This window comes from Ranitomeya imitator, chromosome 2 (genome assembly GCF_032444005.1).
Source record: "Ranitomeya imitator isolate aRanImi1 chromosome 2, aRanImi1.pri, whole genome shotgun sequence".
Classification (NCBI taxonomy): domain Eukaryota; kingdom Metazoa; phylum Chordata; class Amphibia; order Anura; family Dendrobatidae; genus Ranitomeya; species Ranitomeya imitator.
In genome coordinates, this window is record NC_091283.1 from 70,806,955 (window position 1) to 70,819,092 (window position 12,138).

Genomic DNA, 12,138 nt, shown 5'->3' on the forward strand with positions numbered 1-12,138 from the left:
GTCAAACCGTTCCACACAAGCCTCACATTACCAAGCACAATGTGAAGCATCAGATGGACTGGTGTAAAGCAAGTTACCATGAATCAAAAAAAAAAAAAAAGCAAGTTACCATAGCTGCCTATGGTAGACCAATAGATTTTGGATGGGAGGTCATAATAGTTCCCGTAGGTGTAACGTGTGGGTTTTCCAGTATTTTTGTGTTTATCATGTAGCTTGGTATTATGTGAGCCACTGTTTTCATATAAAATAAATATAGATTAAAAAATAAACATTTGAATAATTAAAAAATTTAAATATTAACAATCACTAAGTCCATAAGAGACTAATCTATAGAAAATTGTTTACTCTACATCCAAAAAGCTGTAAAGAAAACAGCAAACCAAATGCCAGAATTGCCTTTTTTGTCATTACACCTCCACCCATAATGCAATATAAAACTATCAAACATCATTTTGGGGATCCTAGTTAATGATAAACTTACCTGGAGCAGCCAGTGCCAGGCAGCAGCTGCCAAGGCAAACAGGATCATGGGGTGCATTAAAAGAGGTCTGGATACACATGATGAGAGCATTATACTGCCTCTGTACAAATCCCTAGTTAGACCGCACATGGAGTACTGTGTCCAGTTTTGGGCACCGGTGCTCAGGAAGGATATAATGGAACTAGAGAGAGTACAAAGGAGGGCAACAAAATTAATAAAGGGGATGGGAGAACTACAATACCCAGATAGATTAGCGAAATTAGGATTATTTAGTCTAGAAAAAAGACGACTGAGGGGCGATCTAATAACCATGTATAAGTATATAAGGGGACAATACAAATTTCTTTATCGCCTCTCATTGGGGGACACAGGAACCATGGGGGTGTATGCTGCTGCCACTAGGAGGCTGACACTATGCAAATAAAAAAGTTAGCTCCTCCTCTGCAGTGTACACCCCACCGACTGGCATTAAACTCTTCAGTTTAGCTTAGTGTCAGTAGGAGGTGGACACGGGTCTTTCTTTAGACCCTTATCTACCTCAATGTGCGTCGTTTCTTTTCAGGTTTTTTCCGGATGGGATACAGGGTGAACAGTCACACCTGTAGTCCCTCAAGCGGACTATGAGTACGGCGTGTACTGCCACCCCGTATCCTCATAGATCCCTCAGCAGGACCAAGAGCCTGGCACACAAGCGTGCTCAGAAGTCCGGTCCTGGCCCGTCCCCCACCCACTCGCCCACCAGAGCCTGTCGGTCGGAGGAGACGAGGACGTCCATCAGCAGCTCCTATGGACGTCTGATACCTTCTCAAGGTTAGTAGCAGACGACGGGGGATTTTACTAGGTGAGTATTTTTAAAGGGGTTCCCAGGACTCAGCGCGGGTCATCGCTGCATTTGCAGCACTTTCCCCATTCCCTGCGCGGTGGCTACCTTTCCATGCCCCACTGCGTTCCTCCAGCGGTCGCCGTTCTTCCTTCAGGCCCCGGCCTCCCGGGGCCTGCTTGCGGCACACTCCTGCCTGCAGTTTTTCCTTCAGCGGTCGCTGGCTCCTAATTTAGGCCCCGGCCTTTCCCGGGGCCTACTTGCGGCGTACCAGCTGCCCTCAGCGTTCCCCCCTCAGCGTTCTATGCGGCGGCCTCTCCGGCGGCGCTCACCTCCACAGCCAGCTGGGGCCTACTCCGCCGATTCTTCACCGGCGGCAGCGCTCCCTCCCTTATATGCGGCGGCTGCTGTGCCGCTCTGCCGGGCAGCGTCTGCGCCGCGGGGATCTTCCCTCCGGTCACCGGCTCCAAATTTAGGCCCCGGCTTTTCCAGGGCCTACTCCGGCGACTCTTCTCCGGCGGCAGCGCTCTCTTTCTTTCATGCGGCGGCTTCAGCGCCGCTCTGCCGGGCAGTGTCTTCGCCGCTCTGCCGGGCAGTGTCTGCGCCGCGGGGGTTCTTCTCAGCGGGCACCGGCTTCTAATTTAGGCCCCGGCTTTTCCGGGGCCTACTTCCGGTGCCGCGCTCCGCCCACTTCCTTCTTCATCGGGCGGGCTTTTTTCCCGCCCGACATACTGTGCCTGCTCATCGGCGCCCCCCTGTCTGGCTCCGCCCCCTTCCTCCAGGGACAGAGTCTGTGTGTGCTCACAGCTTCTTAGCTGCAGGAGCTCACGCAGCGCGCCCCACACCTTCGCCACTGCATCCTCCGTGGGCACAAAATCTGCACAGAATCCAGCACCTCAGGGCAGGAGTTCTCCTCCGGCAAGTGGGACATCTTCCAGGACGGGTCCGTGAGTAGCTGCACTGCAGACTGACACCCCCCTCTCCCCCACTGTCCCCTAACCCACTGGCATCTTCAGAGGACCTCTCAAAATGTCTACCTCTAAAGGGGGCCGCTCTCGCCCCCCTACTTCTTCTTCTGCCTTAGTCACGTACTTTGCTTGTTCGTCCTGTAAAAGCAAACTTCCCTCAGGTCAGTCCTCCCCGCTGTGTCAGTCCTGCAGCAACCCGATTGTTCCCACCGCCCAGGATCCCCCGGCTGTTCCGCCCGAGAGTGATCCCCCCATCCCAGGATGGGCCGCCTCTCTGTCACAATCGGTGGCCGATTTAACACGGGTATCTCAAACCCTGGTGTCCGCGCTGGATCGGTTACCCCTGCAGACCCCGGCCATAGCCAGCGGGTCACAGGAACCGCCGCCAGAGCCCTCCTTGATAAGCCACAAAAGGTCCAGACAGGAACGTCGGTCTGAGTCCTCTTCGCGCTCCATCTCGCCGCTCGGCCCTCCCCCGTGGTTGGTGTCCCACCGATCCTCCTCCCCTGAGTCAGGCGAGGCATTATCTGACGCGCCTTCGGAGGATACTTCGGAGCTGGATCCTAACCAAATCGCCACCATGAGTGAGACAGTCCAGAACCTCATTGGGGCAATAAACCAAACATGTGGCATCAAGGATCCCTCTACGGAACCCGCAGATCAGGCGGTTTCGTTTAGACGGGCCAAACCACCTTCAAAATTTTTCGCTCCTCATCCTGAATTCGAGGAAATCGTGTCCAGAGAGAGAGAGAACCCCACTAGGCGTTTTCAGAGGGGAAAACGCCTGGGTGTGTTATATCCTTTTCCTCCAGAACTTACCGCCAATTGGACGGCCTCTCCCTCGGTGGACCCCCCTGTTTCCAGGTTGTCCACCAACACGGTGCTTCCTCTGTCCGGCGGAGCATCTCTGAAGGATTCTAACGATAGAGTTATAGAATCCTTCGCGAAATCTGCTTTTGAAGCGGCTTCAGCGGCTCTATGTCCAGCTTTTGCGTCCACTTGGGCTTCAAAATCCATCTCAAAATGGGCCAAGGATCTTCGGCGAGGTATCCTGGATGGGGCGCCTCCCGCGCAATTAGCGGAACTTGCCAACCAGATTTCCCACGCTGGTGAATACCTGGTTTCCGCCTCCCTGGATGTCGTGTCTTGTGCGGCTCAAGCTTCCAGCAATGCCGTTGCCATCCGCCGGACCGTTTGGCTCAAGGCCTGGCAGGCGGACTTGTCCTCCAAAAAGTCCCTCACTAGTCTGCCCTTCCAGGGCTCTCGCCTCTTTGGTTCCCAGCTGGACCAAATAATTAAGGACGCCACCGGGGGTACAAGTTCTTTTCTCCCCCAGGCCAAGCCTCGTCGCCCTCCTCCTAGACGACAGTTTCGTTCTTTTCGGCCTTTTCGTCGCTTCGCTGCGTCAAACTCCTTTTCCCAGCAGCAACAGAGGCCACAGGCACGTCAAGAGAAGAAGGCGGTGTCCTTTAGGCCCACTCCGTCCTGGCGTCCTCGTTTCTCCCAGGGTAGATCCTCCAGGCCCAGGACTGGAAGATCCACCTCGGCATGACTCTCGGCAAGACTCCAGCCCAACTCCCAGATTGGGTGGCCGTCTTCTCCTTTTCAGGGACGTCTGGATTTCCGCAGTAGAGGATGCATGGGTCAGGGAAGTTGTATCCTCGGGATACAAAATAGAATTCGCTTCCCGACCTCGGGATCGTTTCTTCCAATCCCGTCCTCCAAGAGACCCCGCTCTAGTTCCGGGCTTCTTCTCAGCCATCGCTTCTCTGCTCAAATCCAGGGTAATCGTTCCCGTCCCAGAAAAAGAACGCTTCACGGGTTTCTACTCGAATCTTTTTGTGGTACCGAAAAAAGACGGCAAAGTTCGCCCCATTCTGGACCTCAAATTGCTGAACAGGAGAGTTCGCCTGAGACACTCCAGGATGGAATCCCTTCGTTCAGTAATTGCTTCCATGGAGGCTCAGGAGTTTCTATGCTCAATAGATATCCAGGACGCCTACCTCCATGTCCCGATATTTCCCGGACATCACCGTTTCCTGCGCTTCGCAGTGCAACGAGATCATTTTCAGTTCGTCGCTCTGCCGTTCGGTCTTGCAACCGCGCCAAGAGTGTTCACAAAGATCATGGCGGCGCTGATGGCCATCTTGAGAGTCAGAGGCTTGGTCCTATTTCCATATCTCGACGACATCCTCATCAAGGCTCAGTCCTTCGCTCAGGCCCACGAAAGCCTGTCCATTGTTCTCGACACCTTAGCCCGTTTCGGGTGGCTGGTAAACCGGAAGAAGTCCTGCCTTATTCCTTCTCAGCGCATCATCTTTCTGGGCATGCTTTTCGATACTCGTCAGAGCAGAGTCTTCCTTCCCACAGACAAGAGATCCACTCTCTGTCGGGACATACGCTTGCTCCAGGGTCCTCGACCTCCCTCCCTCCGTTCGGCCATGAAGGTTCTGGGGAGGATGGTAGCTACATTGGAAGCGATTCCCTTCGCCCAATTCCATTCGCGACCCCTTCAGCAAGCCATTCTGTCTCAGTGGGACAGGTCGGTCTTCTCCCTGGATCGACCGATCAAACTCTCCTTTCGGGTCAGGCGGTCTCTCAACTCGTGGCTGACGTCACCTCTCATCTCCCAGGGCAGGTCCTTCCTTCCAATTCACTGGCAGGTGGTGACAACGGACGCCAGCCTGCTCGGCTGGGGTGCGGTTTTTCGCCACCTGACGGTCCAGGGCCGCTGGTCGCTGCGGGAGTCATCTCTGCCGATCAACGTCCTCGAAATTCGGGCCATCTTCCTGTCCCTCCGCCACTGGGAAAGGATCCTCAGGGGCCTTCCAGTCCGGATCCAGACGGACAACGCCACGGCTGTGGCATATGTCAACCATCAGGGGGGGACTCGGAGCTCCTTGGCCCTTGCCGAGATATCCAAGATCCTCCTTTGGGCAGAGGCAACGGTTCCGGTGATATCCGCGGTGCATATCCCCGGCGTGGAAAACTGGGCCGCCGACTTCCTCAGCCGCGAGGGCCTCCCGGCAGGGGAATGGTCCTTGCATCCGGAGGTCTTCCATCAGATTTGTCTTCGATGGGGAACTCCGGATGTGGATCTCACGGCGTCCCGAGTCAACAAGAAGGTTCCGCAGTTCGTCTCCAGGTCCCGCGATCTTCTCGCAGTGGGCGTCGATGCTCTGGCCATTCCTTGGTCACAGTTCGAGCTGCCCTACCTGTTCCCACCCCTTCCATTAAACTCCCAAACTGTTGAAGAAGATCAAAGCGGAAGGGGTGCCGGTCATCCTGATCGCCCCGGATTGGCCCAGGAGAGCTTGGTTCGCGGAGCTCGTCAACCTTCTCGCGGACGCTCCCTGGCGCCTTCCAGACAGGCCCGATCTGCTGTCCCAGGGTCCGATCTGCCACCCGAATTCTCGGTCGCTCAGTTTAACGGCGTGGCTGTTGAGACCGCGGTTCTGAGAGCGTCCGGCCTTTCGGACCGGGTGATTCACACCATGATTCAGGCTCGGAAGCCTTCGTCTTCCAGGATCTACTACCGCACCTGGAAGGCCTACTTCCGGTGGTGCGAGTCCAACCGCGTTCCGCCTATGGTTTTTTCCCTGCCTTCTCTTTTGGCCTTCCTTCAGGCAGGACTGGATTCGGGCCTGGCTCTTAGTTCCCTGAATGGTCAGGTCTCTGCACTTTCCATCCTCTTTCAGAAGACCTTGGCCTCTCGGCCACAGGTTAAGACCTTCTTTCAGGGGGTAGCCCACGCCGTCCCGCCGTACAGGGCCCCTGTGGAGGCATGGGACCTAAACCTGGTACTGGACGTTCTGACGGTTTCTCCCTTTGAACCTCTTAGGGAGATTCCTCTATCAGTTTTATCATGGAAGGTAGCCTTTCTTGTGGCCATCACGTCCATTCGCCGCGTTTCCGAGCTGGCGGCCCTGTCTTGCCGTCCTCCGTTTTTGGTCATTCACCAGGACAAGGTGGTCTTCCGGCCCCCACCTTCTTTTCTTCCTAAGGTGGTTTCCACCTTCCACCTCAACGAGGACATCGTTCTACCTTCCTTTTGTCCAGCTCCGACTCATCCTCTGGAGCGATCATTGAACAAGCTGGACCTTGTCAGGGCTGTGAGGATCTATCTGGACAGAACGTCCACTTTCCGGAAGACGGATTCCTTTTTCGTCATTCCTGATGGCACGCGCAGAGGCCAGCCGGCTTCTAAAGCGACTATTGCTCGATGGATCAGAATGGCAATCTTGGAGGCTTACCGGGTCAAGAACAGAGTGCCCCCTCCTGGGATTAAGGCTCACTCTACCCGGGCAGTCGGCGCCTCCTGGGCGGTGCACCACAGGGCTTCCGCTCTACAGCTGTGCAAAGCGGCAACTTGGTCTTCCATCCACACGTTCGCCAAATTTTACAAGGTCCATACCTACGCATCGGCGGACGCCAGCCTAGGCAGAAGGATCCTGCAGGCGGCAGTGGTGAGTCCTCTGACCTGATGGAAGTCTGTTTTTCCCGCCCTTGGGACTGCTTTGGGACGTCCCATGGTTCCTGTGTCCCCCAATGAGAGGCGATAAAGAAAACAGGATTTTTGGTTGCTTACCGTAAAATCTGTTTCTTGAAGCCTCCATTGGGGGACACAGCTCCCTCCCAATGTTTTTGTTATATGTTCTCTGACTGTTCTCACGTTTACAGTTCTCAAGTTTGTGGTTATGGTTTTTCAACCTTGTTCTTTCTCCTACTGCTTTCTCACTAACTGAAGAGTTTAATGCCAGTCGGTGGGGTGTACACTGCAGAGGAGGAGCTAACTTTTTTATTTGCATAGTGTCAGCCTCCTAGTGGCAGCAGCATACACCCCCATGGTTCCTGTGTCCCCCAATGGAGGCTTCAAGAAACAGATTTTACGGTAAGCAACCAAAAATCCTGTTATCTCGCTGAGGATCTGTTTATACCAAGGAAGGTGACGGGCACAAGGGGGCATTCTTTGCGTCTGGAGGAGAGAAGGTTTTTCCACCAACATAGAAGAGGATTCTTTACTGTTAGGGCGGTGAGAATCTGGAATTGCTTGCCTGAGGAGGTGGTGATGGCGAACTCAGTCGAGGGGTTCAAGAGAGGCCTGGATGTCTTCCTGGAGCAGAACAATATTGTATCATTCAATTATTAGGTTCTGTAGAAGGACGTAGATCTGGGGACTTATTATGATGGAATATAGGCTGAACTGGATGGACAAATGTCTTTTTTCGGCCTTACTAACTATGTTACTATGTTACTATCATGGATAACCTAAAACCCTGCCAATAAAAAACCTCAGCTTGCCACACAAAAAGCAAACCCTCAAACTGCTCCATCGACAAAAATGTTACTGGTGTCAGAAAATGGCTTAAAGAAACATTTTTTTTTTTAATGAACATTTGAATTTTTTTCACCATTAAAATAAAAACAAAACATGCCAGTTTGGTATTTCTATAATCATACTGACCTGAACCATCATGCTGCAAGGTCATTTTTATCACTCAGTGAGTGCTGTAAATCCCCTCACCCCCAAAAATGCATTTCCCATACATTTTGTTTTGAAATTAATTGTGTTATTCAGAAGCATAAATTGTCAAAAAAAACAAGCCCACATATGGCAATGTCAATGCACAAATACAGTGCCTACAAGTAGTATTCAACCCCCTGCAGATTTAGCAGGTTTAATAAGATGCAAATAAGTTAGAGCCTTCAAACTTCAAACAAGAGCAGGATTTATTAACAGATGCATAAATCTTACAAACCAAAAAGTTTTGTTGCTCAGTTAAATTTTTATAAATTTTAAACATAAAAGTGTGGGTCAATTATTATTCAACCCCTAGGTTTAATATTTTGTGGAATAACCTTTGTTTGCAATTACAGCTAATAATCGTCTTTTATAAGACCTGATCAGGTCGGCACAGGTCTCTGGAGTTATCTTGGCCCACTCCTCCATGCAGATCTTCTCCAAGTTATCTAGGTTCTTTGGGTGTCTCATGTGGACTTTAATCTTGAGCTCCTTCCACAAGTTTTCAATTGGGTTAAGGTCAGGAGACTGACTAGGCCACTGCAACACCTTGATTTTTTGCCTCTTGAACCAGGCCTTGGTTTTCATGGCTGTGTGCTTTGGGTCGTTGTCTTGTTGGAAGATGAAATGACGACCCATCTTAAGATCCTTGATGGAGGAGCGGAGGTTCTTGGCCAAAATCTCCAGGTAGGCCGTGCTATCCATCTTCCCATGGATGCGGACCAGATTGCCAGGCCCCTTGGCTGAGAAACAGCCCCACAGCATGATGCTGCCACCACCATGCTTCACTGTAGGGATGGTATTCTTGGGGTCGTATGCAGTGCCATCCAGTCTCCAAACGTCACGTGTGTGGTTGGCACCAAAGATCTCGATCTTGGTCTCATCAGACCAGAGAACCTTGAACCAGTCAGCCTCAGAGTCCTCCAAGTGATCATGAGCAAACTGTAGTCGAGCCTTGACATGACGCTTTGAAAGTAAAGGTACCTTACGGGCTCGTCTGGAACGGAGACCATTGCGGTGGAGTACATTACTTATGGTATTGACTTAAACCAATGTCCCCACTGCCATGAGATCTTCCCGGAGCTCCTTCCTTGTTGTCCTTGGGTTAGCCTTGACTCTTCGGACAAGCCTGGCCTCGGCACGGGAGGAAACTTTCAAAGGCTGTCCAGGCCGTGGAAGGCTAACAGTAGTTCCACAAGCCTTCCACTTCCGGATGATGCTCCCAACAGTGGAGACAGGTAGGCCCAACTCCTTGGAAAGGGTTTTGTACCCCTTGCCAGCCTTGTGACCCTCCACGATCTTGTCTCTGATGGCCTTGGAATGCTCCTTTGTCTTTCCCATGTTGACCATGTATGAGCGCTGTTCACAAGTTTGGGGAGGGTCTTAAATAGTCAGAAAAGGCTGGAAAAAGATATAATTAATCCAAACATGTGAAGCTCATTGTTCTTTGTGCCTGAACTACTTCTTAATACTTTAGGGGAACCAAACAGAATTCTGGTGGGTTGAGGGGTTGAATAATAAATGACCCTCTGAAAAGACTTTTCACAATTTAAAAAAAAAAATAAACAAAGAAATAACATTCTTTTTGCTGCAGTGCATTTCACACTTCCAGGCTGATCTACAGTCCAAATGTCACAATGCCAAGTTAATTCCAAATGTGTAAACCTGCTAAATCTGCAGGGGGTTGAATACTACTTGTAGGCACTGTAAGTAAGTTATTGCTTTTGGAAGAAGGGGATGGGAAAGCGGAAGCACAGGAAGGGGTTAAACAGCTTTCTACATGATCGTATGGAATCAAAACTACTGTATATAGCCTCAGAGTTTAGTGTCTCCCCTTTATCTCATTTTGCCATCAGAACATTCTTACAGGAGTGAGGCTAAAATATGTAATATATACAGATAAAACAAGCATTTTTTTTCTTTTTAACATACTTTATTTTAATTCTGTAACTAATACTTTTTCAATTGTTTTCCCAATACAGACCAGAAAAGACTAAGCTCCAAATTATACCTGGACACCTGGACGTTACTGTAGACTGTGTTCCTCTCGACTTTTCAAGTATGAAGTTTACTATAAAATGCCTATGTCTTCAGCAATAATAATGCATGTAAAGGGATGGGGGCAGTGTTCTGGATCACTGTGTTGAGAAACACGTGATGGTCTCTCCGCGGTGTTGGATGTTTTGGTCTCCCCGAGGTCATTCATCTGTACCTTCTTCAGCAATCATAATGTCACAGCATAGGAAGTTAGTAATATGCACATCACTAGTTTTTATCTACTAATGATGAAAAGTATTTCCCGATAGCTGTAGTATGGCTTAAGGTACCGTCACACTCAGCAACTTTGCAACGAGAACGACAACAATCCGTGACGTTGCAGCGTCCTGGATAGCGTTCTCGTTGTGCCATCGCTGGTCGGAGCTAGAAGTCCAGAACTTTATTTGGTCGTCAGGTCGGCGTGTATCGTCATGTTTGACATCAAAAGCAACGATGCCAGCAATGTTTTACATGGAGCTAACAACCACCGAGAATGATAAGTGAGTCGCCGTTACGTCACTGGATCGCTCCTGCATCGTTCTGGTGTTGCTGTATTTGACGTCTCTACAGCGACCTAAACAGCGACGCTCCAGCGATCGGCTCGTTGTCTATATCGCTGCAGCGTCGCTGAGTGTGACGGTACCTTTAGTAATATATCAGCAACAGTAAAGTGATGTCACATATTCTGCCAGTCCTTCAGCAACTTAATAACCAATACCAACAATGTGTAAATGCCATTAATTCTACTTTCGCGGGCAATTTTAACATCAACTTTTATCATATTTAATATCTTGTTTGAGGTCTAGTGGTCAGTAATAAAATTGCGAGATTTGTTTTTTTAAAAATATGTATAGTTTCAGAAAAAAAAATCAACAAATTATATTTAATGTAAAAGCCTACTTTATAAATTAGGTAATTTTCTGATGACACGTTTCCTTCAACCGCTTCAAGATATCCGCTGTTTATGTATGGTGCAAGTCCGAAGTGGTGTGTATGGAGCGGGCTTATGAAGTGAGCCTGCAACATACCCAGTACGTTATGGCTATGTGTTACAGCCAGGACCTGCCTCTAAGAATCGCGAGAAGGGCGGTGCTCCACCCGCGATTGTTAACCTGTTAAATGTCGATTTCAAAACCTTTACCAGAAGCATTTCACATGCTCCAGCATGATGGCATATCATTCCATGTACCCATCGGCACGTGATCACAGGTCACTAATGGGTTGCTATGACAGCTGGGTGTCTTCTGAAGACCTCAGTGCTTGTCATTACAGAGCCCCTTAGAAACCTAGCTTGTGGCCGGGCTTCAAAAGAAGACCGTGATTTATGCTATATGCAGCAATACTATAGCATTGCTGTATATTGCACAAGTGATCAGATGGTCACAGCTTCAAGTCCCCTTTGGGCACTATTGAGAATAGTAAAAAGGAAAAAAAGAAGTAAAAAAAAAATGAAAAAATAAATAAAAGTTCAAATCACCCCCTTTTCCGTCATTAAAAATAAAGAAAATACACACATGGTATAAGAAGCACCATTATCTCACATAATATTAATATTGAATGACAATGATACTGAACAGTAACCAGGGCTGTGGAGTCGGTAGGCTAAATCTCTGACTCCACTACTCCGACTCCCTCATACATGGCTCATGTTTAAGTGACAAATTTACTGTGGTAAAATGGTAACATCAGGGTTTCAATCATTATTATGATACAATAATCAAGTCGTTTAGATTGAACATAAAGTATATTTATTGGAATACAACTTTAGAACAACATTTATGTTGCATATTTACAATTTATTATACACTCTGCAGTAAGTGTAAAAAAAAGTTTTCAACAAAAACGTACTGATTAGCATTTGTGCAGTCTATGAATTTGTTCTGAGAAATAGCATCGCCTCCATCAGATCCTCCTTCATAGATGACCTCACATCTGACCTAATTATTTTAAGGCTGGAGAACAACCTCTCTACACTAACTTGGGTAGGTGGCAAAGCAGTAACCACATGGGCGACATCTCTAACAATTTCCGGGTATAAAGGAATTGCCTCGTGCACAGTCAGTTTTGATGAACGATTGAACTTTTCTACTTCTTTGAGAGCAAGTGAAAAACGTTGCTGAAATATGGTCAATCTGTTTTCTATGGGAGTGGCATCTTTTTCCCTGCAGCAACGCTTTGCCTGCTCCATGTCACCCAAATACTTTTCGAAATCAAACTCCTCATCTAATGAGGATGAAGGAACGCCAGCAGCAGTGGCAGGACCCGAGTCCTCTTGCTCTTGGCCGTCCTGTAGCCTACTCATCCTAACTGC

At 49.3% G+C, this 12,138-nt stretch overlaps 1 protein-coding gene across 4 annotated transcripts in view; it reads left to right on the plus strand.

Moving 5' to 3' along the window:
* DOCK11 (dedicator of cytokinesis 11) overlaps positions 1–12,138 on the plus strand; it is a 421,093-nt gene that overhangs the window by 99,121 nt on the left and 309,834 nt on the right. For all 4 annotated transcript variants that reach the window (XM_069746935.1, XM_069746933.1, XM_069746934.1 and 1 more), the window contains exon 16: positions 9,773–9,849. In XM_069746935.1, the coding sequence (XP_069603036.1) occupies positions 9,773–9,849 (77 nt within the window). The remainder of the gene's footprint in view (positions 1–9,772; positions 9,850–12,138) is intronic.